Source organism: Anopheles aquasalis, chromosome 3 (assembly GCF_943734665.1).
Source record: "Anopheles aquasalis chromosome 3, idAnoAquaMG_Q_19, whole genome shotgun sequence".
In the NCBI taxonomy this organism is placed as follows: Eukaryota; Metazoa; Arthropoda; class Insecta; order Diptera; family Culicidae; genus Anopheles; species Anopheles aquasalis.
The window spans coordinates 12,980,001-13,004,079 of record NC_064878.1 but is presented as its reverse complement, the minus strand read 5'-3'; the positions used below and the strand labels follow the sequence as shown (position 1 = coordinate 13,004,079).

The window sequence follows — 24,079 nt, the reverse complement described above, 5'->3', positions numbered from 1 at the left end:
CGTGGCGACGGCTGCGTCGGTTGATGGCACTTTCTAAAACACTCGCCCATTCCCGATAGATAACTCGCTCTTCCAACACGGGGGGAGAGAGATGACCATCTAATGTCGAACCGCGCGAGTCGCAGCCGCAACATAAAGTGACCAAAGGCGACCGTTTCTCTTGCCAGACCATTATCGGACCATACAAGGCAGGTAGGATCCGCTCGTGATAAGCGCAACCATCCATCATACGCAGCATAGATAACCTTTTGTGGTGCATCATTCCAAGCGCGGGAGTTCCTGGCGAGCTCGGCGGAACAGAAAACAATAGCTGCTGGTGTTGCGTCTGTATGCAGGTTGCGTATGCAAGGTACGAAGCACCTACTAGCACGTACTACCGGTCTTTTGTGTCCGGACCGAAGGAAGGAAGGAAACCCCCGGCCATGCATAATGCCATTTTGCTTTTCATCCCCTCCATCCTTCCCCTTTTCATTGCCGACAACAAAACGACGTGACCAAACGACGACAAATCACGGTTTCATGCAGACGCCGACACAGCGACTGGTTGCATATTCCGCCTCTTTTTTTCGTTTTGATGCCTGTTGCGGTTACGGCTTATGCTGGACACAGAGTTTACGCACTCACGGGTGCGGGGTTCGTCACTTGATGGGCCGTTTCGGTCTTTCCTTCCGGTGCACCACCATGTGCGCCGCTTGAATTGCTGGATGCTGGTGGTGCTGCCGAGTGGTACGACAATTCCATTAACTAATGGTCCCGGTGTCAGCTGAAAGCGTAGTTCCATCTTCACTCGTAGCGAGTCTTAAGGAAATGTCAACTGGAAATGGCACTGACTGAAGCAGAGAAGGACGACGGCTGACGGTGGAGTGGTCGATGCTTCGTCACACTACGCCGGAAAAGTGAAGCGAGGGTCACCGGAGATATACGCACGTTGCTTTGCCACATCCTGTGCGTTTTAAATGTTTTAAACAATAAATCACCCGCTCGCATCGATTCGTGCTGCGCAATGGACAATAGAGTAAGGGATGTGCCTTCAATTTTCGGGGGTTTTATTCATCCCCCAGTGCCGCCGCTTTTTATTGATTTCTTTGAAGCTTTTCTTATTCGAAAAAGAAAAACGCGCACACAGCATAAGTGAAACGCGACGCATGATCGATTCGATTCGTGAAACCGGACGAACGGACAGTTCAATTGCTGGGAAGGTTCGTCGTACGATCCACGATCATTTTCCACGCACAAGGCGACCGGATAGGGGTGGTGGAAAATGTGCGAAAGGTGGAAAAGTCTTCATTCCACCGGATGAAAGTGGAACCCCTCCTGGAACCGGATCGCGAAATGGCCGCACAAACGACGGTCAATCCGGTTCGCTTCGCTCGATCAAACGCCGTGTGGAACTGGATGCCGCGCGCGCGCGGCAACGAATCGTTTGGTGCTGGCCCACTTTCCGTGCTCGTGGATAGTGCTGTGGATATCCGCCAGCTGCTCCGCTAACGGATAGGAGAGCACATCAATCAACGGTCCTGCAGACGACCTTTAACGAAGACCGAACCTGTTCTATATGCAGCAGTAGCAGCAGCACATCCATCGCGGGGGTCCATCTGTCGATCCGTGTGGCTACCGTGACGAGGGCAAGAAGGGGTGACTTCCGTTCCAGCGAACCAGTGTCCATCAGCACCATCTCGAACCGGACGAATGGCCCTGTTTGGCTCATTAAGTTCAGGCGAAGCGCACAGCAGAGGTGTGATCGAGAGCGGAGACACGAAATTTGACCCATCAAGCCGTACAACCGCCGTCCAGCAGCAGGTAATCTAATGCTCATTCAGCTGAGAGAGGAAAATGGAAGCTCTTGTCCACCCGCTGGGGCTGGGGTTATGCTTGCTGGAACCAAAGTGACAGGTGATCTTGGCTTGCACAGGCAATTGACCTTCGAAAAGGTTGGATCCAAACCGGGGATTTCGAAACCCCAATCGGTCAGTTCTTCAGATGGATCTTCTTCATCAAAGAAATAGAAAATCCAAGCCGCCAGCTATAAACAAGAACAATTGTCCGACGCCCCATAAAGGAACTGATTGTGCGGCTGTCGATTACATCGCAAACAAACAAGCACGTTGTCCGGTGCTCTCGAGAACGCGACTATTTGCGATTCCATCGCGAATTATCTACGAGATTCGCGAAACCATTTATCAATGGCTGATGGCTCCGCGTTACACCGCCTTGGTGGGCCCGGACAAGTGTCTGGCTATGTTGCCCAGACGCAGGTACTTGAAGAAGCGAACGATAAATCATACCAGGTCGCGTAGCGCGCGCGCACACACAATTCTCATCCGATACCGAAAGGAAATGCGAGCGGCAACGCGACCGGCCACCACCACAAACCACCATTGCATGTCATGAAGGTCAGCCAGTGTCCGGTGGGCGACAAACCGGCTTCTCAGTGGCCGTAGTACTGCGACACAGACGCACCGAGCGTACTGACCGGGCATATTTATTTGTCTTCGCCTTACCTCGTACTCGAATGTTGTTTGTTTGTAATGTAAGAAAAAGAAAAACGCGCTATTGTGGTACCGATCGCCCCCCGATCTCAATTCGCACTCGCTCGTTTGACGTAACACCATCAGTTTTTCGCCATCACCAAGTGTGCGGCGTGCACCTGCACTGGTGAGATGATTAGTAGGCTCGAATGAGCTGCGCGATGGCGTTTGCCACTCACACCGCACACTCTCAGACAAATGGTGTCAAAGGCGTGAGCGGTGCGCAGTAGCCGGGGCTACTAGCTGAGTGAATGGAAAGTGAAGTTATGGACAGCCGAAAGTAACCGCGGGCGATGCTGTTGCTCCTCACCTCAATGACTGGAGTCTGTCGAGTCCGAGGTGCTGAGGGTCATCTTTAGCAAATATAATCCTCCTTCCTTTGTCCTGCTGGGTGCACGTGCCATAAAAGAACAAGTTCAGGTGGAATCCGCAAAATTCGCAAACACGCCGCGCTACCTTCACCCCCCAAACGGGCACTGCGGTTGAATGTCAAGTAGCTGCTGAGTGGTGTTGGAAAGTTTGGGGATCCGACTTGCGCCCCTAATTATGCGAGGACAGGTTTCTGGCTGCCGTCATTTAGCTGTTTTGTCCCGCTGAAAGCAGCAACATCATCATCTGCATAGGCCGCCCATGGGATCGGTCCCCTGAAAACAAAAAAAAAACCCCCGAAAGAGAGCAACGATCCCTCTCTCGCACTCTCTGCGCCTCCATCTATTTTGAACGTTTAAAAGTTAATGTTTAACACAAAAAAGTGATGGCATAAATCGAGCCGAAAGTGAAACCAACCATCATTATGGACGCTCTCTCACGGGTGGGACCTCCCCGGAGATAATTTTGGGGTTCGGCTCTCCTGGGCAGCAAAAACAAAAAAAAAAGGAAATTAGCACACGCACCAACGGTCCCGATTGGTTGCGGTCCCGTGTACGGTGGACTCCAGGGGGTATGGTGCACGATTTTCCTTATGCAATTTCTCGCCCGCAAGCTTCATACCGGCGTGGTATTATGTGGTGCGCCCGAAAAGATGCTGGTTGATTGCCGTGCCGTGTGGTGTAGCTATTTGGAATTTTCTGACCTGCTGGCCAACATGACAGCCGTAACGCCGTTTTGAAGTGATCGCGACCGTGCGTTGCGTCGCTAAATGAGGGGCTCGTATAGCGTTCAAAATGGCGGCCATGTTTCCGATCAACGCCGAATGATCGTCTACGATCGAGAACGTCACACCGACTCGTTTTCCGTTCGATGGCCTTAAGAAGATGTTGACCATCACCAGCCTTTCGCTATCCCTTTCCGTATTATTCCGCCCAGGAGTTTATCCCGGGACCAATCCCAAAAAAAGCCAATCTGGCGCACAAAAACCACGGAGGGAACCACACACACCAGGGCGCCAGAAAGAAACCTGTTCGCCACCGTCCGTATCAGCCCACTTCACGTTCAAGGTTATGTCGTGTACAAGGCGCGCGCTCCCACCGCGAACACGCTCACCAGAAGTGAAGGTTGAACGTTGGATTGAAGCCGCGGAGAGGAAAAAGGTCATCCACTACTTCGCTTCCTCCGGCGACGACGACAAGCAGGCCAGCAACAAGCGAGCCGGCGAGGCGGATTAGATAGTGATCGGATTCGATCGGTGAGGAGGCTCGCCAACGCTGGGACCACTCTCGCATGCAGACATGTTAGAAGACTCGTTCGATCCTCTCCCCAGTCACCGAGCTACTTCCCACACTTTCTTCCCTCGTGGCAAAGCGGTCGCTACCATCTTTAGGGAAACGACTTCTCCGGCGATGATACCCCCAGAAGCAGAAGCGATTGCTGGTAGCGCTATTTAACGATTTTTCACCCTCACCATCGCACTAGCCCGGTTTGCAGATGGAAGGGATGAGTGAAAATGTGGTTGTTCAATTAGCATTCCACTGCGCGCCACGGTTTCATCTCGCCGGCTGTTCACGGTGCGATGGCTTCGACCTCCCGCTGCCACCATTTGCATCTCAATAACTGGCGCACCCCCCGGGACACCAACACACCAACAGCAGCACCATCGTGTGGTGATCATTCTGTCAATTCTATTCTGGGGTGTCATCGCGATCAACATTTTCATTCGCCCATCGCTGTCGCTGTGTCGCTGTGGTTCACCTCAGCCAACGAACAGCAGGAGCAGCGGCAGTAGCTAGACACAGATTTGAATCAAATCCAACCTCCTGCCTTTCCACACAAAAACCACAGAGAATGTGGTCGGCGTATTCATTCGTGGCCCTATTCTAGGCCCAAACGCACCACTGTCGATCATTGTGGGAGCGTAAAAACGTGGTTTTTATGGCGCACTGTGCTCCGATCCGATCCAATGCCGATGCTGATCGTTTGTATCCGGGAAATTCTTTGCCCCGTAAATAGCCGCAAGCGCCGAGCCCGTGTATCCCAAGCGGAGCATCGGGAAAGAGGGCATTTCTGTATTGTGCGCTCGCGAACGCACCCACCCCGGAAGCCCTACGATCGCATCGATCACCGTAATATGGTGAGCGTTTAGAGAAGTTTAATGGAGGCAGCAGCTGTTGTTGCGTACTTCGCAGTACGTTCGATTCATTCACTCTGAACCGCGGAGCAGTTGTACCAGGAAGCCATATTGCGTCTCACCACATTCTCAACACTATCTCTCCCTCTTTCGATGCACTCGACACACGATAAGATCGCGATAATCGCACTGAAACGCAACTGTTGCATAAGATCATCTCAATAACAAGGCGCAATAATAAGGTGCAATCGCGCATTCTGCGTTACCGACAGTGACGGATTGGTTAGCGAAGTACAAAGTTCGCGGATGATCTTCGACTTCCTTGCGTTGCGTTGCTCAGAAGCTGGAGTGAATCAGCCAACGAGATTATCTATTCTTTCCGCTCCATGATACGACCTGGTGGCTGGATGAATAATGACAGTCTGCCAGCCTTCGCACTGTGGCCAAGGTGACAACAGGGGAAAAGTCGCTCAAGGCTAAGATAAGACTGGGGGCCGCCCTCTCACCGGTTCCACTGCGGACAACACGGACGAATTCCGTCCAAAACAAAACACTGGACACAAAACAACGACTCAACCAAGGCGGTGATCAGTGAAAGTTCTGTCGTGGCATGATTTTCTCTTTCGATCATGCTTCGTAATCAGAAAATGGGAATGGAGCAACGGGATGCGAGGATCGCGTGCTGCCAGGAGAGGAGCTCCTGGCTCAAGGCTAAATCTCAAGTTCAACAACGGGCAACGGGCAACGAGCAACGGGCACCGGGCGATAATCCGTGACCGTCGTTTGAATGATCAATGGGTGACGGCATAGCATTCGAGCCGTGATATCCCGCGGCTTTGACGTAGCATGGCGTGGTGGTGTGGTGGTGTTTCGCTGACAGCCTCCAGTGACGATCGGCGGCAAGACAAGCTTCGTACTTATTCGATCGGATCCATCGCCATCGTTGGCGTTGAACTTGGACGCAATGATTGTCGGGAGAGATGGATGGATTTTTAATCACCACCAGATAGATAGCAACACTTTCTATTATCGCGCTCAGTGGGTCAGTTCCGTACCACGCGAAGCCGACTCTTCTTATCTCGTCGGCGAGTGTCTAGTCAACTGCCATGCCATGCTTTTCGATTGACTTTGGTTGACATTTTGGAACAGACCGTGAACAGAGAGACAATCGATAGACGGGCTGGCGAAGGGGGGACAGTTCTTGGGGTCACGGTTGAATTCACTCTCGCTGGTTGGTTTGCGCGCCACAATTACGCATCACTGCTCGCGCTGTAAGATCCACGCTTTCCGAGAGTGATGTCTGTGTTTTTTTCTGTCTTCGTAGAGACCGCTAAATGGGTTAATCGATTTAAGCTGCAGCGAAGAAGCACGACGGTTCATTGGAAGCTCACAGCGATGGAAAAGAAAAGACCAGCGGCTATGCACCTCTGATGCCGGCGCCTCAGGCGCTTGACATTTCCTCAGCTCTTCTGTCTGTGACCTTTCATTTATCACACCAGCAGCACCATCTCGAGGAACTGTGTCTCGATCGATGAATATGATACCGACAGAAGCAGCAGCAGAAGCACCTCCGACATTTTTTAATTAATTTATCCAGTCACCGCTCGCGGTGGCTTCCTCGCGACGAAACGAGGCCAGCTTAGGCCGAGACCATTGCCACTTAAAACAAAAGGCCACAGAAAATTCCCCACCGAAAATCTTACAATTTTTGATCGCGTAAAATAACGCGTCTCGCATCAAGCGGTAACGCATCGCTTCGCATGGTCCCTTCCACAAAAAAAAACAAAAAGGAAAGAAAGGTTCCAGATCCGGGGACGGGTTCGCCGTTTCATACGGTTCGGTCACGGTTCCGCGGATGCGAAGGAGGATACGCCCGGAACGGTGAAGTAACTGGAACTTGTGGGTTCGGCGCGCGGGCCTTTCGGGACCATAGTATCAATTTTCCAGTTAAGATCGACCCCGCCCCGGACAGCACAAGCGATTATGCGGTTCTTCGGTACGGTGGTTTTGGGGTTTACGAAGGAGTGGAGCTAGGTTTGAAGATTTTGGGGGGCGGGGGAGATTTTCGTGGGTTCCGGACACGCTCCAGATGGTCATTAGTGCGGTATGGGTCTCGTCCGTGCAGCCAGCTTAACGCTATGCTATGCGATATGCAAGCGAGATCACCATTCAAATGTAGCCAGCAGTAGTAATAGGGACAAAATGAGTTCAAGTGTTTCTAGATGGATAAAGAAAAATCTTTCAGTTATTTAGGGTAGCATTTATGAGATTTTCTTTCGAAAAGCAAATCTTTTTATAATAATTTTTATAATAGAAACCCAACATTGTTTATCGATAGTCACTACTGTTAGCTTTCTTTAAGGGGGGACTTCGGTATTAAATTTTTGTGACACATGTTTTTAACATTTTTCCCTGAAAGCTGATCCTTTCAAGAGTATTGTGTAAAAGTTTTGGATCAATCGAAGAAAAACTGACAAAGATACAGAATTTTGAAAATCCGCGTTTCATACAAGGCTCCATGCAGCTCGCAACTTTGAAGAGCGTTTTCCAAAATCAACGTTTTCAAAATCGGTGTCCATCGTACCGTAAAAACTACCGGGCCGATCGTTTTGAAATTTTTTACACATAATTTGCACACTTTTTGCCAGGTAACCACCGTCAAGAGATCATTAAAATTGTTTATACTTTTTTTAAAACAATTCTGTAAAGCTCGCTTTTTTTGGCAGAATCGCAAAAAGCATCACTTTTTCAACTTCAAAAACCTGCCAAAACTCGAAAAAATTGGAATACCAACAAAAACTCTTCGGGATTACCTAGATAAACTTATAACCTTTCTAACGAATATTAATTTGTATGTTTCAGATGATTCGTCATGTCGCTACGATGGACACTGTAAAAAGTAACTTTTCGTCGACACGTCTACCAAAATTTGATGCCATGCCATAGTTTGTACATGAATGTTGCTCAAAACTGTATCAAATATTCTTCAAAAGTTTTAGATTAATATGCCATTTATTTGCATAAATAAAGTTGAATGGTTACGTCACAAAAAATCGTCAAAAAGGGCCTTTTTTTGGCCCGAAAATACCGAAGTCCCCCCTTAAGGCAATTTAAGGATTGTGCGGTACAAAAAATCATCTTCTATTGATTGCAATTCAGATAGACTCAATGATCACTGTTTACTGTAAATTTTAAGCACCTAGTACTCGAGAGAATCTCAATGTGTATCGTGATCGTGACCGAAAATTATTAAACTGAATTATTGATTTCTCGTCTGCTTATACTTTTAATACATTCGCTGTCTGAGAAAGGGCAAGAATTTATTACACAAATCAATGCCAATGCTCCCGAATACCTTTCTACCAATTCCACCATCTGGGCGCAACAGCAACACTCTGCTAAAAAGCTGGCTATCGGCGATCGATCCGCGCATAAATTTCCCCCAAAAAAGGGTGCAAATGTTGATCACCATGGCCAGTGTTGCTGCGCTTTTACTCGACCAGATCGTGTGCAGATCGCGCCGCAAATCGCGGATCAATTACTGTTGCTGCTCACGGTGCTTTATGGTGCCACCGCACCTCCCTTTCCTTTCTCGCCTCTCGCCATCATCTTCTCTCTCCATTTTCTGGCCTGCCTTTGATGTCACGGTGGGCGGGAGAAAAGGGGGTGGTTTTTTTTCGCTTAGCTCAACGGCACACACAATCTGCAGCCTAGGTCTGCGCTGTTGCACGCGAAAGGAGGCCAATCAAACTCGAATGAAATCCATTTCCACCGGCCGCCGTACCAGCGCACAGTCGCTCAGTATACAAATCACTTCCAATCGATCGGTACTCGAAAGGCGCCGCCACGCAAAAAAAAACACATGCCCCCACGGGGGTCCCTCTTCCCAACATACACCATCGCACACACATGGTGCTGCGATGTACATCAAATGAAAGTAAAGAAAAGGAAAAGTTTGATGCGATCTTTCAGAGCGAGATGCGATTGTGATGCTTCCTGCGCGGTTGAAAAACCGGAGCTGGTCCTAAGTGAACATCAGCCTCAGAGTGCCCTGGCTTCAAACAAGACCGAGGAGCGAATGAAGTGAAGTGAAAACAGCCACGAAAAGATCAGAGCATCTAGTCTCGCAATAGAACCTCTCGTCCCGCTGGTACAATTGGGGCTAATTACACCAAAAACTTCCATCACAGCGTACTGCGATGGTAGAAAATGGAGACGGCAAGAATGGTGGGTTGGGGGCACCACAATGGCAGGGAGAAAATATAAAATAGGAAGCGATAATTAGCTGCCCTACGTTTTCCACCGGAAAGGTTAGAGCGCGATCTTCGGGCGACAAGACAAACGAGTCGTCGACTTCAAACGGACCCTACCCGACACATGCAGCGCACCCGTGGCCATGAATCGGATCACGGGCTGCAGCACTGGAGTGCCCATTTGTCTCGAACTTGATGAATGGATTCAGCTGGAGCTGGCGGTGCTGAGATTTTGATAAACCATTTGTCCCACGTCACCGTCGTCGGTCGCGGCGATGAGATTGAGCGCGAGCGCGATCGTATCGCCGCCCGGGGGGAAAGCTATCCAACGCAGACCGCAGAAGGAGATCGTGGGCCGTACACTGTTCGTACATCGTCGCAGCCACCGCCACCGCCAGAAAAGGCAAACAAACTGGAACGGAACAGGCAACGGAAAACAAACAGAAATGGAAACCAGAATGGATGAAATGATTTCTAACTGTCTCTGTGGTCTCTAGAGCGTCGTGGTCTGCTGGGGTGCTTCCAGCATTTCCAACGACCTCACCAGTGTTACACGCCATTAAAGACGTCGACGGAAGAGTGCCCGGTTTGGCGTGGGATGGTCGCATGAATTGGGACGGCCAGGAAGGTGGTGGCCATTCCCATTGCTGTTATTCCGGGAGTTGCGGTGAAAAGTCAGCGATCTGCCTCAAATCGCCCGCCTCAACCGTTAATCTTGGCAAATGGTCCCAGTCCAATCCATGCCAATGAGTGGCCACAATATGGTAAATTCGGTTCCGTACCACGTAACCTGTGGCATGGAAAATCCACCAGTTTTCCCTCCGATTAACCGCTGCTGCTGCTGCTGCTGCTGCTGCTGCTGCCGCCATCGCTGCCGAAATCGAAACGGATTGATTAGCTGCTTCGAAGCTAATGCGCCCCCACCCTCAAATCGGCTCGTTAAATGTTCGTGGCAATGCTCGAAACCGAAATCGAACCTCTTGTGAACCTCTGATTAGCACCTCGGATCGAACCCAATCTCAAGTCGATCCCGCTTCCGAATTGTTTGCTTTGTGCCGGCCAGCCCGTGGCGCACTTGCGATCGATCGCTCGATCGCGCTCTTCCATCCGCGGAGAGGTGAACGAATCCATCGCATCGCATGGCTTTGCGTAACACCCGGAGCGATGCTTTTCGGTGGCCAGACACGGTGCGGACCATTTCGTAAGACCTTTTTTCCACCCCGTTGCTCCCGGGCAGTGTCGAACGGGGCGTATCGAACGGCGGGCCACGGTTCGGCAGAGACGGATTGATTTGCAAATATGCACCCAGCATTAAAGGCGACGGGAGGGCGGGTAGGGATCATGTAATGAAGCCGTCACCTCCCCACAGAGGGAGGAGGAGGTACGATACATCATTTGCATGCGCTAAAGAGGTAAAGAACCGTACGGTGGTGAAGTGGCGAACATGAAATCACCAAAAGTGGATACGCTACGTGATACGCTGGGGTTCGAATTTGCCGGACTTCCGATGTTTGTAAAGTGGGAACAAAACTGCTGAGAAATGTTTTGACCAATCTTTGGGCCGAAAGGAGATGAAAATCAAGGCTATCAAACTGATTCCTAGTTTCATGCTTCGTTAAATAGGTAGTAAACTGTCTTCAAAGCATACAAGATGAAGAAAAAAATTTCAAATCGCAAAAGAAAATTAACAATTTTAGTCAAATGATCGACAATCGATCACTAAAAAGCAGGAAATATCCTATCATAAGTGTTTGGCCCACAAACCAGCTATGAAACGAGAAAGAGAGCTTTCGCAAGAGATTAGATTTTAGCTTGAAGCTACATAAGATGTGTTAACGATTGCAATAGGACTCCAGGCAATACCACAATGGATATGCGATTACTAACAAATCTCAAGAAGATCAACGCGGTGCCCATTATTACAATACTACCACCAATAAAGGAAAATCAATCTAAACAAAACCCTATAATAGTTCGCTAGATCACTTCAAACAGTGATGAGCAATGATCTTACAGTAAGCATAACGTCTAATGAGTAACAAAATGATCAACAAAACGACATTGTTTAAAATACAACAGAAACTGAAGACAAAAACGATGGAAAAGTTGTTCCGGGAAGCGGTGAAGTGAAAACGCGCCTTATCACCGTCATTCTGCTGAACCCCGGAACACTGTCAGTTCCAGTGGAAGAGATAAAACACGGCCAGCTTACTACAGCTATCGGCCACCTCGCCACTACAAACCAGTGCGCGATCGCGTAGTACCGTACTGTGCATACCGAAACGTGCCCAAACCTCGCACCTCGTTTTCAAGTAAAAGTTCCGCCAAAAGACCGCGTCGACCGTTCCTCGACCACGCTACCGACCAACCTCAGGGGCTATCAGTGCATACGTACCCACGAGTTGTCTTTGAACTGCGCCATGTTTTCTATCCAACGAAGGGACGGCCGCTACTAACGGCGTCGGCCTGTCGTCGTCGTCGTCACTCTCTGCTGCCTTCTCCGGACCGGACACTTCCTATACGTGCGATACGGTGCGACTGGTGGGCGGGAGGAGGGGCCGGGCCGGTTTGTCTGCTCGGATTAACCACGGTTGGACGGTGTTCCTACCGGGCCGAACATTGTTGTCTACCAGACACAAACACACACTCCAGGAACGGCTACAGGGACGGGGTGGGCAGTAATTACTCACGCCGAAGGGTAATTGATCAATTGACACTTGTCACCATTGGGTGCACTTTCGCGTAAACCACGCCACACATACACACGCGCACTCGTACGTGAGAGAGCGGTAAGGTTGATACTCAACCAACGTGGCTATTAACCGGAAACCACGGGCTAGCACCTGCACACGGGCACACAGGGATGGTCGTTACGACAAAAAAGCACCACCAAACACACTGTAACCACTAGAAGGCCTGTGTTCGGCACAATAATTGCACGACACTTTCCGTGCGTACGGATTTGCCGCACTAGGGGAACCGTGAGAAAGTAAGATCACCTGTGGGTTAACACGCGAACTGCACTGGGCCGAGGTGCGTCACTAGAGATGGCCGCGTCCGAAACACGCCTCCGACTGGAGCAACAAAACACTTGACACATCAAGTAGGCGCTCTCGCTACTCGGCTCCTGGGATGTGGATCAGCTCTGGCACTTCAAGTAGGCCACGCCGGAACACACTTTTACAGACTGATCACCACAAGGAAGGGTATTCCAATTCGAGCGCTCGATCACCGGAACAGTTGAGCGGTTGAGCACTTCATACAGGACACACACGTCGACGCTGCGAACTTGACCAAAAGCCCATCAAATGGCAACGTGACGCAATAATTCGTTGATTCCACTGCCTGCCTGCCTGCCTGCCTGCCTGTCGCGCCGCTACCGATGTTCTATTTTGAAAAAAAGGGCAACGAAATGCTGCTGCTGTGTGGTTCAAGCGAGATCAACAAGCGTGCTCCAGTGCGAGTACGATTAATATGTCACAGTTTTCCGTGACGCGCGATCCACCAAACTCATCGCGATCGTGATACCGCGAGCAACAGGCGACACCGCAGCCACACACTCTCACCAAAACCGACGCAATGCACGCAACACAACACTCTCGTTTTAATGGGGCCTGTGGGGCACGATCACCACGATCGTGGGGGGATTGTTTGTTTTTCGGCGTTTGTTTTTAAAAGGTGCCTTCGTTTTCTCGCTACGATCACACACTACCAACTGCTGACCGCGAATCCAGGTTGAATTCGTCTGCTTCGCTGGAAGGTTTATTTAAAAACAACGACGACAACGACGACGTCAACGTGGGGGTCACTAGCCAGCACGCACGCACGAGGTGGCTTGTTTACGGTCTACTCTCTACTACGGACCGCACTCGAACGGGAACTGCGGGATCTTGCGCGCGCGAGGTGTGCCGATCGACTGAGCCGAAAGATGGTGTGGCCGAGTCGCCCCACCAAGAGATACACTCGTGCTCTCGCCACCGTGCTCAGCGCGAGCACGAGACTCAATGCTCCACTCCAGACGGAGGGGGAACCTGTCTATTGGTTTATGTTTTTGTGAAATTTCGCAGGATCATCCGCTACGGCGATCGACAGCTGGAAGCGAGAAAGTTCTCGAGCTAAACAGGAGATATGCAAGTCGGTGAGATGTTCCTGGAAGGTATCACCGAAGCCAAAGAGGAGAAAGTGCGTCGCTGGAAATTATGTTGTTCTGTTGTGAGATGCCAACACGCCGGCGCAATCGATGTTTCAGTTCACGGTATGATCACGGTGTGATGTTTTATCTCGTCACTGCTCACCGACCACAGTGCTTCTCACATTAACATGTACGCTGGAGTCGTCGCTTCGGTAACGTTCTCTAAATCAACTCGTTCAACGGCTTTTTTCCAATAAACATAAGATCGCGCTGGGGTAAAGCGTGGAACCGAGAGCGAGATGAGATGGAGCCGAGCAGAAAGCAGTATGTGGCGCGGTTATCGTTAACGTATTTGCCATGAAACGATGGCACCATCGTCAACCGGCGGAAGGCAGAAGGAAGAAGCCATATCGCTGATAGCTAAATTGGATGATTAAAATTTGAATTCTAACGTCTACCGCATGAACTTTGTCTGTTGCCCCATTCGAACGAGCGAACCTCTGGGGCCGCTGAGCAGATGATGATTCCAGGCGAGAGGAAGCTGATTGCAAGAGGAACCGTGATTCGAAAGGATCGCGCGTCGATGATTTTTTTTACTTACACAGTTATACTTACACTACTCAAATACTAAAAAAAAAACCAAATATTTCTATGTCTGTTGACGAGATTTCTCATTTCAAGCGGACACAATCGCTTCAATTATTTTGGATTTATTAAATTATGTTTTCACTTTAATATTTGAATTGTATTTTCATTTTAATGCTCTTAATACTCGATCTTTTAATATTTAGCCCATCTATCAAGCATTACGGTATGATTTATTCAATTCATTATGTAAAAACAGTCTTTTTGCATATGATATTAATAGGTATAAGTATTCTTTGGAACTCCGAAACGAGTTGCTACATTTTATTCATTTACATTTCAACCTTATATATACGGCTCCGTCCGTAAGATATCAACCAAAAAAAAAAAATACATTTCAACCTCAATAGATCGTTCTTGATTGCGATTTGGAATTCCCTGCTGTTGGGAAGCTATTTTTAAATCGTTCTTTCGTTTCCATGACGAAACGAAAACGAATATTTGATCGTTTTGTTAACTGCTAATGTTACAATCGATCGGTCATCGATCGGTTTGGGTTTAGTTTTGCCTCACATTTCACTACTATACAATTAGAATAGAAGCTTGGACACCGATCAAAAGCAATATAGTTTGATTTCCAATAGTACGATCGTTGCAATCGTATGTATTTGCTCATAAGATATTTATAGTTTTACCTACCGTCCATTTAAAGGTTAGATGAAAGAGGATAAAGATAATATCTTGAATGATTTCACGATGCGATTTTTGCAACTTCATTCTTACGAATTTTCTCATATTTTCTCTCGATCGAAAATGGCTAAGCAATGTAGACTGTTAAAATCGTTTACTTCTATCGCGATAAAGCATGAAATACAGTGCAAAATTTCGATAAATTGTTGGTTGTGTTTGTGTGTATGTGTCCACTATTAATGTCGAATGCGCGAAAATTAGCGACTCAATGGGGGTGACATCATATGTACCAAGTACGCGTATGCTAAGTGGCACGTTACACTACACAAAGCCTGTCGGCTGAAGCAGCAGGATCTGAAAGGGTCTGAACACTGGATGCGTTACTGGATGCATACATGCTACAAGAATAGGGGGACAAGTGGGTTTTGGCATGGTACAGACATTCCGCGGTGGTCGCGGTAGTGCTTCAAAGCTACAGGATGTCGTGTTGCGCGTGCAATTGCTTGATCTTCTACCGATCCGGTCGGGGGGGTGGGTCAGTGAGGGTGACCAGTGGTGAGAATTGGAGCATTTTCCTGCGTGCAAAGGGCACCACCATAGAGGGATAGTATTTGGCGCGGTTTGAAGATGTTGGGTTACTTGTTGTAAGTGTTTGGTTCGGTTTTTGGTATTTATTCGCATCGTTCCCATTCCCCGTCTATTCCACTAAGAGCACTTGCACGTTCTATCACTTGGTTCATTCCTGCGACACATTCCGATGCCATTTCCTCCTGGTCAGTTCCACAAAATATGATTACAAAAATGGGGTTGTCGTATGCTAAAAATCGTTATGATACCATTACTATCACCACCACTTCCAGCAGCATCGTTCGATATTCTTCATCAAATATTTGATATTTTATGCTTCTACTTATCTCTGCCATCGCTGCTGTATCGCTGCTACTGTAGCTGACTAGTGTTAATTTAGATTTAGAGAAAGCTTAAATGGACTGCCTTTACCACCGTCGCTCAACTGGCATGGACTTGCGTTGCTTCCATTATTCTTTATTTCCTACCATTCGTCCAATTTCTATCATGTATACGGCTGCAATTGGCAGTTAATTTTATGTTAGTTAAACTCCTTCTCGAACCTCTCTGGAGGAACCATACCGCTAGGATGTCATTGCAGTCTATCCCTCACAAATGGCTACTGTTAGCTGATAATTTAGGTGGAAAATTTCCTTAAAAAGGTATAGCTACACATTGATGGTTAAACAAGCGACATATCAGCATTAGCGATAGTACAAGACGTCAATAAATACGGAAATATTGAATACTTGTTTTTTTACATTCGATATTGCCGCTTCCAATACTGTAAACTTGCAGTTACGTTAGCAAAGGATTGAGAACGTGCCTCCGTTGGTGCTTTAGCACCGCCATTCTCTTCATACAATTGTTGGATCTCCGTCATTCGTTGTCTTCCTATCTTATGGCATGTTTTAGGGTCTGGTGGTTTCAGACGCGGACACTACCCCACCTATACTGCTATATCACCTAAAGAATTGGTTGTAAAGTGGTAAAGAGTTGCGTTGCGCAAATTGAAAACCAAAAACTAGACAAGCTCGCTCGTTTCTTTTCCTTCATTCTTGTGAAATGTGTAATCGATTAGGGATTCAGGAAGAGCCTGTTCCTGTCACACCATTTTGTTGTCTGTCGCAGTTACTCGGGGATTCTTCTGAAATCCAGAGACATTATTGGTATCATTTTGCAATATCAAATGTATCGCGATTCCAAAGGACCTATTTTTTAACCGGATTATTGTGTCACAATTGTGACCTTCACAATGTTATCCCCGTTAGCCACTCTCGCTATGGACGGTGCCACAAAGGTGAACATTACGCAAGGTGGATGGCCTACCACAGTACTTCCCATTTTCGGAAGCATTCTTGGGTAACAGGTGGTGTGTTTCTGTGGCGCGAACTGGAAGATTGACGTCGATGGGGGCGCTTAGAAGAGGATTAGCTTGGCAATAGCCAGCACAAGACAGCTCGTCAAACTGTTGCCCAATATGAGAGTGGAGGCGTCACTGGAGCCGTCGCTGCGGTCTTCCCCCTTTGCTACCCCTGCAGAAGGTGCGTGCGTTGTGGACGTACGCCCGCTGGTCGTACCCACGGTGGTCGTACGCACGCTGGTCTTGATGGTAGTTGTGGTTGGGCTCTCCTTATCATTCGCTTCTTGGTTTGTTGGAGCACCATCGTTAGGATTCTCGCTTGACACCATAATAGTCACTGTATCCAACAGGCTAGTCCGGCAGCACATATCATTCTGCTTCATGTATCCCTGCAAGCACTCGACATTCTTGCCCTGGACCCGAAGGTCAACACCAGACTCTGCTAAATGTTTCACCAAAAGTGTTTGGAAACTGCAAGCAAAATCATTCCCCTCCAGGTAAATCTCCTTCAGCTCCTTATTGTTTCTCGTCAACTCCATCACCTCCAACGATGTAATCTTATTGTGGGCCAACCGGAGGGTCTCCAGTTTGGGCATTGAGGCAAACACCTTAACGGCTAGGTTTGAGGTTGTTAAATCATTGTTGGACAAATCGAGCAGCGTGAGTTCCGGAAATTTAACGCCACGATCGTTATCCACGTAGTTCGCGCCAACACCTGCCAGCGTTAGGGAGCGCAAGTTTGCCATTCCCTGGAAGATTCCTAGATCGATGCCCTTCTCTTTTGGGAGCTCCTCGTTACCACTCAGGTTCAGTATCTCCAGCTTCTTAAGATGGCGAGTAATGTTCGCGATATCCTGCAGGCGGTTCGAGTCGAGCATCAGTTCGATCATGTTCGTGGTAGCCGCGCTCTGATGGACGATCACTTTGGAGATGATATTGTTGGATGCGAAGAGACGCTCCAGTTTATTCGGGATTACGACGCTGGTCAGATTGCAGTCGACCACATACAGTGCACGCATTTCGGGGAACGCAGCGAGTAATTCCTTCGGGATGTGCTTTAATTTGCTGTCGAAAAAGGCAACATGCAGCTCCTTTGATGACGGAACCTTAAACTCGATAGCGTTGCGTCCATCGTACTCCACGTTCCGGAACACACAGTAGTTTTCATCCAGATGTTTCTCATTTTTGCACTCGTAGATTGCGGCTTCCGCGGCTTGCAGAAGCACTGGTATCACACAAAGTACGAGCCACATTGTATTGCTGCAACACGGATTGGAGAAAGAGCAAGAAAGAAAGAAACGGGTTGAGGATTATAATTTGTGGAATGCGATCTGGGCCTCAGCTGTCCATAATTGATGGACTGGAAGAGCGATAAAAAAACTGCTATCTTTCATCAAAGCAAGTGCTGCTGCGATGGTGGTCTGCTTATCATCATCAAACATACCAAGCTTCTCGCAGCAGCTGGAGAGTCAATGGTTGCTGTGCTTCTCACTGCAGATTTGAGTCACCAATCCAGGAAATCTTATTATTTGTTCTTAACAAATAGCTGCTAAACTAAAGAACGGCAACCCTGGCAAAAACACGTTTTGCGATCGATTAAAAATACAGCTATCATTAACTGAATCCCGCCTCACCCTCTATCGATCGCAAATCACAAAGTCTACGCTTCGTCTAGACAAAGAATTAGACGCCCGTGTTGCACATCGAAACCGGGAACCGATTTAAAGCGTCGCCGATGCTCAGGTGGCATGGGTGGTGGAGCAGCATGGTTCGGCTACCGGAGACGGACGTACATCAAACATGTATGTGGCGGACACAGGCCGAAAGAGCGCAGCTGCGCAAATGCCGGCGAACACACATCTGGGACAACACAACCGCAACTTCTCAGTGAGGGGTGAAGTAAGATTGCGTAAAAAAAATCCGTTGTCGGGTTAACCAAAACCACGTTCTACCACAATCAACTGCACTAAACTGCACTTTCTGACGAGAACGAAGCATCCAGCGTGTCTGTCTACTTACCATTTCGTCGTTGGGAGCAACATTTTCCTTCGGGGTTTTCCGCTTAACACCACCTCTAAATATCACGAGCGTCGACTGTTCTCACGCACGTTTCACGAGCAATTCACCCCGGATTTTCGCTCGTAGTGCCTTCTATAGCCAAGGCGGTGGTGCGAATGAGTAGTGTTAGTAGAACATGAATGCGCCACTACCACGTTCGCAACATGCAAGTGGTTCTACGTTGAAATGTTCTGAACGTCGTTAGCGGGTAATTGAAGGAAACCTATGTATTTCCAATCGCGATTGGTACGATCAAACACCAACGGTGTGCGTAGCACTGCAATTGCCTAGCCAACTAGATGTTTGGCTTATGACGTGAATGCTAATAAGTTTCATTATCGCCAAATTCGCTATTTACCCGACATATCACTGCGAAGTGCATCACTTGACGGTTTTTAGGTAAGACCGCATTCTATTGCTCCGGTACTTATGTGCTCAGTACTTACCGAACACTTATAACCTAATACAGACAAGGTGAGTCACATGTTTAAAAGAATCAAGAGAATAACGCGTTCGAAAAAAGGTATTCGTATCTCCGCTCCGCTGATAAACCAGAACATTTTGAATATTCCTGGACGTTCATCAATTATTATGCGATTGCCTTCGAAAGGCGCTAGGGATAAGTGAATCTAAGACGAATTTCATATTCTTTTAGTAATGATTGATTGCTTAAACATGTATGCTCGTCACATTTGAATCATGCCGTAGTTATTTGAATTGATTGAATAATTGGTGTTACTATGCAGCATACAAAAATTATGGAAGAAAATATTATCAGAAATAACAAAGCAGACAACCAAGAGAATAGCCTTTCACATTAGCCTTTTCGAATCCATCAATTAGCTGAGAAACAAATGGTGGTCAGGTGTTTATCTGCTACCTAGCGATCTCAGGAAATTACATTCGATGGCTAATAGATGCCGTGTTCTATGGTGCCAACTAGAACACCCGGAATAGAGACAGAAGGTAATAGGTGTTGGCACTTGTTTGCGGCTACCTGTAAAAAGGTAAAAGGTAAGGTAAGTTTTGTTCTAGATTTTCTTTACGTGGCTGATGCTGCAAAGCAAAGATACCACCATAGCGTCGTTCAGTGAAACAATAAATATTTTATTGGGTTTCACAAAAAACCAGTACGTGGCAATCGCTACCACATACATTCACGCGCTCCACACAACACGGAAACAGGGAATTACACACTAGAGTAAAGGCCAACGTAAAAGAATGATGATAGGCTCCAAAGCGTTGCCCCCGTCGTCCTCTTTGTCGCGCCCAGGATGTTTAGGGGATAGATGATGTTGCATTCCGGAATTTAGCGGTGAAAGCTGGCCATCACTCGCAAAGAGTGTGACCACGCTAGCGGGGAATCGGTCGTCAGATGCATGGTGAAGAAGTGAAGAAATCGGGACGCTGCCTCTGGATGATGAATGGTCTCTCGGTCAACGCACGGAGCTGGGCTGGCTGGCTTACGATCCGACGATGATGTTGTTGATTGGGATGTGTATCAGTTTGACGAAGAAACCGATAAATCCCATAATGCAGAACCCGATAGCGGTGGCGATAGCGATCTTCTGGAACTCACGACGGTCCGGCTTGGTACACCGCTTGATCAGTCGGATGGAATCCTTGGCGAACGAGCGGCCGGGTTCGTAGAACTTGGTGATTTGTTCCATCTTTTATTTTTCACGCAAAAAACCAGGATAATATTAGCTACACTCGATTCCGGAGGGCCACTGCAGGCAGGGGATTATCACGATGGTCTTACCTTTTACTTGCACGGGGACGGGGGATTGTTTCCAAAACGTTACCAACGTAAGCAAAACTACACGGAGAAATGAGTTTCACGCACTTTCCACTGCGAGTTGGACAATTTTTTTGGTTTGCGTTGGAGTTTGACGATTCCACGTTGGCCAGGTTTTGGCTGCCCGATCAGCAAAACCTGGCTGGCGACGCGAGTGCAGCTGCCAGTGTCAGATTTTCATCGATTCTTGGGTTTCGTCGAGCACAACAAAACATTCGAAACAAAACCTAAGCAGGCAGGCAAAGGAAAAGCCAGGAAAAGCCAGGAAAAATGAAAACTTATTTCGTTCCCCGAGTGAACCAGGTAAAACAGTTCGGTCGGAAAAATTGACGACGTTTGTGGTTTAACAAATTTGTTGCTCGTTCCAGCTGGACTCCATACAACTCGACAATGAATTTACAAACATTCTCCGAAACCAGATTCAGAGCATACTGCAGTGCCTACCGGTAGGCCGGAACGGGATTCGGTTTCCTCTTCGCTAGGCTCTGATTGATTCCCGTTTGGTCTTGATTTTAGCCCGGGTTGCTGAGCCACGTACAGCCCGAGATAAACCTATTGCTCAGCTCCACTCTTTGGAACTATTCTGTGCGCAAATCGTATGCCACCTTCGGTCAGCAGATGCTCTCCATCACGTACGAACGGGAGCAGCTGCCACCGATAAAGCTGGCGTCCCACTACATCCTCACCAACCTGCTACCGTACGTGAAAGAATGCACCCAATTCCGACTGACGGGCTGGCCATTGGTGCAACGCGTTATCCAAGTCACCGAGAACATGCTGGTTCTGTTTAATTTGATCAACTTCTTCAAGTTTCTCAAGTCCGGCAACAGACCGTCGCTAGTGGACTGCGTGCTGCGGATAAGTCACCGATCGCTCGATGGGGCCAAACGGCGCACAATCGGCTACTCGTACATGACTCGCGAGCTCATTTGGGCCGGGTTTATGGAGTTTCTGGGCTTCACCATTCCATTCATCAACTACCATTCGTTGAAGCGGAAGCTCCGCAATGCGCTGCGCCTGGAAACGGGTTCTGTGCAGTCGATCGAACGGATCGAACTGTCCACGGAAAGTCGATGTGCGTTTTGCAATGAGAGAGTGATCCTGCCGCATTTTATGGGCTGCAGCCACGTGTTTTGTTACTATTGCCTAAAGGGCAATCAAATGGCCGATGCCGGCTATCAGTGCAATGTTTGTGATTACCAAAGTGATAGGTTTATGAAAGTTGCAGCAGCATGAGAACTGTTGGGAGGGAATTTGTTAGCAATAATGTCGTTAGTGGGGTTGTGGGATTTTAGATAAATATACGAAACATTATAATTACACAAAGGACGGTTTTATTTCAAATAATATGCTGTAGAATTCCTTGCCTAATCAGCTGCTCACACTGCGTCTTCGGTAGGTAGTGCTGGCTGTTCTTCTTCAGCAGCACGATATCACCATTCTCGAGCTCAAACTTACCGTAATCGGTCAAGCAACGCACCTCGATGTACAGCGACTTCGGGGGCTTAATATCGTTCATCAGATTCAAACCGTGCCCTTCGTGGATGGACGCCATGTACTCGGCCAGAATTTTCGAATACTTGTTAAACCACATCGATTCCGGCTCGTTAGTGCAGGCTTTGATTTCCGGTGGCAGTATGGCACCGACATGCCAGCGTAGAGCCTTCAATCGGAACAACCGATTGGCGAGGTACGCCAGGAGACACCGCTTCTGCCGCTGAATCAACTTGTGACGGTACATGACCAGTGGCAGGAACTTGCGATCACCAGTTTCGTTGAAAGTGGTTCTGAAAAAGGGAAAGACATTACTCCTGCGGTCATGGATTGCTGTCTGTGCAAGGACCGGTACTCACGCATGAGCATAATTTTCTTGATAGATTTTAGAAATGTCCTCCAACACCGAACGAACTCCATCATCCTGCAACAGATTGTTTTGGGATAAGTGATCGCGCCCAAGCGTGAAAGAAACACTGAACAACTTACATTAAAAGCCGGAATGGGATCGGTCGAACGTTCGAACTCTCTTATCAGCTCAAACCCTTTATCGGACGACATTTTTGTATGGAAAATGGGAAATTAAAACCCCACACCTCGCCTGCTGCGGTGAAAACCCGATTTCGCGCGCCAAACGCTGGAAACGTCAGCCAGCTTCAGGTGTAAACAAACAAAAAACAAAAGATGAGTCACTGCGCGATGATAAGAACCGTCCGAGGTGTTCATCTTTCTTGGAACTATCTCTTTAAGTGGCTTGCCATGGTTTAAGGAGCTCTTCCTTGTAATTCCCGTGTTTGTCCGTTTCCGTGTTACTTTCCCATCAATCCGTAAACCGATTTTGTGCTCCGACCATGTCTGTGGAGGCTGATGTTCGGTCGATATTGTCGCGGGCGCTGGATGCCGATGAAGCTGGCCGCAAGGAGGAAGCCATTGACCTCTACGGAGAGGCGGTGGAAAAGATCCTTCGCCTGCAGGATCGCGAAAAGCGAGAAAAGCTGAATAAATTTGCCCTTCACGCCCTCGATCGTGCCGAGAAGCTGAAGGGAATCACGTACTCACCCAAGCAAACGCCACCGGTCCATTCACCGACGACGCTTTCTCCGGGCTTACCAACTGCAGCCCTGAAACCGGTGCAGAGCAGCGCAGGAACGTTAGGTGAGATCGATAACAAAAGGATGATGATCTCATGGCTGTGGTCTAATCCTGTGGTCTACCCATTCCTTTCCTTGGCAGCAAGTCCTTCCCGCTCACAACCGGTACTGGAGATCAGCGGAAGTAATCGTGGATACAGCAACGAAGAGAAACGCGTGCTTGAGCATACCTCACACATTAACGCCAAAGTTTATGTTCCCTTCATGGACATCGACCTGCACGAGAAGTTCCACTTTCCGTTGCCGTTCACCGATAAGGATGGCCCACTTGAGTTGGCTCCGAAGCAGAGGCGTGATTTTGTCCAGTGGATTCGAGTGAGCGAGCTGGCCGAACACCCGCAGCTGATCGTAGGCGATCATGCCGATTTCTACAGCATTCGACAGACGATCGTTTCGGACTGTAGCTTTGTGGCCTCGCTGGCCGTGGCCTCCCAGTTCGAGAAACGGTTCAAACGTCGCATACTCACATCGATCATCCATCCGCGGAACAGCCGTGACGAACCGGTTTACAATCCGAGCGGAAAGTACTCGATCCGTATGCACGTCAACGGTATCCCGCGGAAGGTGGTCATCGACGATTACCTTCCGCTCGGTCGTCACAATCAGATCCTGTGTTCGTACTCGAGCAACAAAAATGAGTTCTGGGTGTCGCTGCTCGAGAAGGCGTACATGAAGCTGATGGGAGGATATGACTTCCCTGGTTCAAACAGTGTAAGGACCTGTCTTTTGAAGAGAAAAAAAAGGAAAACAATCTCTCATCAATTATCTTTCCTGTTTAGAATATCGATTTACATGCCCTGACGGGATGGATTCCGGAACGTGCGTTGGTGAAATCGAACGAACCGGACTTTAATGCAGATGCCGTGTTCGAGCGGCTACGGGAAGGATTGAGTTTGGGCCGATGTCTCGTAACGGTGGCAACAGGCGAGCTCTCGGATGCAGAAGCCGAACGTACTG

The 24,079-nt window shown here is 48.4% G+C and overlaps 6 protein-coding genes across 8 annotated transcripts in view; 2 read left to right on the top strand and 4 right to left on the bottom strand.

Annotated features, from left to right (window-relative positions):
* The window catches only part of LOC126576221 (nostrin), a 46,414-nt gene extending 33,227 nt beyond the window's left edge, over positions 1-13,187 (bottom strand). For 2 of the 3 annotated variants that reach the window (XM_050237409.1, XM_050237410.1), the window contains exon 1: positions 11,680-13,187. In XM_050237409.1, the coding sequence (XP_050093366.1) occupies positions 11,680-11,706 (27 nt within the window). In that variant the 5' untranslated portion in view covers positions 11,707-13,187. The remainder of the gene's footprint in view (positions 1-11,679) is intronic. The other variant, XM_050237407.1, reaches the window with a different exon arrangement.
* The window catches only part of LOC126576276 (peroxisome biogenesis factor 2), a 170,745-nt gene extending 148,946 nt beyond the window's left edge, over positions 1-21,799 (top strand). The window contains exons 2-4 of the mRNA XM_050237484.1: positions 20,722-20,780; positions 20,846-20,923; positions 20,994-21,799. Of these exons, the coding sequence (XP_050093441.1) occupies positions 20,748-20,780; positions 20,846-20,923; positions 20,994-21,713 (831 nt within the window). The 5' untranslated portion in view covers positions 20,722-20,747 and the 3' untranslated portion in view covers positions 21,714-21,799. The remainder of the gene's footprint in view (positions 1-20,721; positions 20,781-20,845; positions 20,924-20,993) is intronic.
* Positions 14,829-18,743, bottom strand: LOC126576265 (uncharacterized). The gene is made up of 2 exons (XM_050237473.1): positions 18,641-18,743; positions 14,829-17,881 (listed from the first exon to the last, which is right to left on the bottom strand). Exons 1-2 carry the CDS (start codon positions 18,661-18,663, stop codon positions 16,678-16,680), a joined length of 1,227 nt encoding a protein of 408 aa, XP_050093430.1. The 5' UTR covers positions 18,664-18,743; the 3' UTR covers positions 14,829-16,677.
* Positions 19,766-20,603, bottom strand: LOC126576287 (protein transport protein Sec61 subunit gamma). The gene is made up of 2 exons (XM_050237495.1): positions 20,442-20,603; positions 19,766-20,349 (listed from the first exon to the last, which is right to left on the bottom strand). Exon 2 carries the CDS (start codon positions 20,347-20,349, stop codon positions 20,143-20,145), a length of 207 nt encoding a protein of 68 aa, XP_050093452.1. The 5' UTR covers positions 20,442-20,603; the 3' UTR covers positions 19,766-20,142.
* Positions 21,795-22,620, bottom strand: LOC126576278 (DNA replication complex GINS protein PSF1-like). The gene is made up of 3 exons (XM_050237486.1): positions 22,461-22,620; positions 22,331-22,395; positions 21,795-22,264 (listed from the first exon to the last, which is right to left on the bottom strand). Exons 1-3 carry the CDS (start codon positions 22,530-22,532, stop codon positions 21,817-21,819), a joined length of 585 nt encoding a protein of 194 aa, XP_050093443.1. The 5' UTR covers positions 22,533-22,620; the 3' UTR covers positions 21,795-21,816.
* A 39-nt stretch (positions 22,621-22,659) lies between these two features.
* LOC126576228 (calpain-7-like) overlaps positions 22,660-24,079 on the top strand; it is a 2,769-nt gene continuing 1,349 nt past the window's right edge. The window contains exons 1-3 of the mRNA XM_050237427.1: positions 22,660-23,126; positions 23,205-23,833; positions 23,902-24,079. The exon at positions 23,902-24,079 is cut by the window's right edge and continues 710 nt beyond it. Coding sequence (XP_050093384.1) covers positions 22,823-23,126; positions 23,205-23,833; positions 23,902-24,079 — 1,111 coding nt within the window. The 5' untranslated portion in view covers positions 22,660-22,822. The remainder of the gene's footprint in view (positions 23,127-23,204; positions 23,834-23,901) is intronic.

Bases quoted from the DNA above. Each gene is read 5' to 3' on its own strand.
- LOC126576265 (XM_050237473.1), bottom strand. From the start codon at position 18,663: ATGTTGCTCCCAACGACGAAATG. The intron at 17,882-18,640 runs GTAAGTAGACAG...TCCGTGTTGCAG, and splicing joins TTGCTCCCAACGACGAAATG to CAATACAATGTGGCTCGTAC.
- LOC126576287 (XM_050237495.1), bottom strand. From the start codon at position 20,349: ATGGAACAAATCACCAAGTTCTACGAACCCGGCCGCTCGTTCGCCAAG.
- LOC126576278 (XM_050237486.1), bottom strand. From the start codon at position 22,532: ATGTCGTCCGATAAAGGGTTTGAGCTGATAAGAGAGTTCGAACGTTCG. The intron at 22,396-22,460 runs GTAAGTTGTTCA...AATCTGTTGCAG, and splicing joins ATCCCATTCCGGCTTTTAAT to GATGATGGAGTTCGTTCGGT. The intron at 22,265-22,330 runs GTGAGTACCGGT...TCCCTTTTTCAG, and splicing joins CAAGAAAATTATGCTCATGC to AACCACTTTCAACGAAACTG.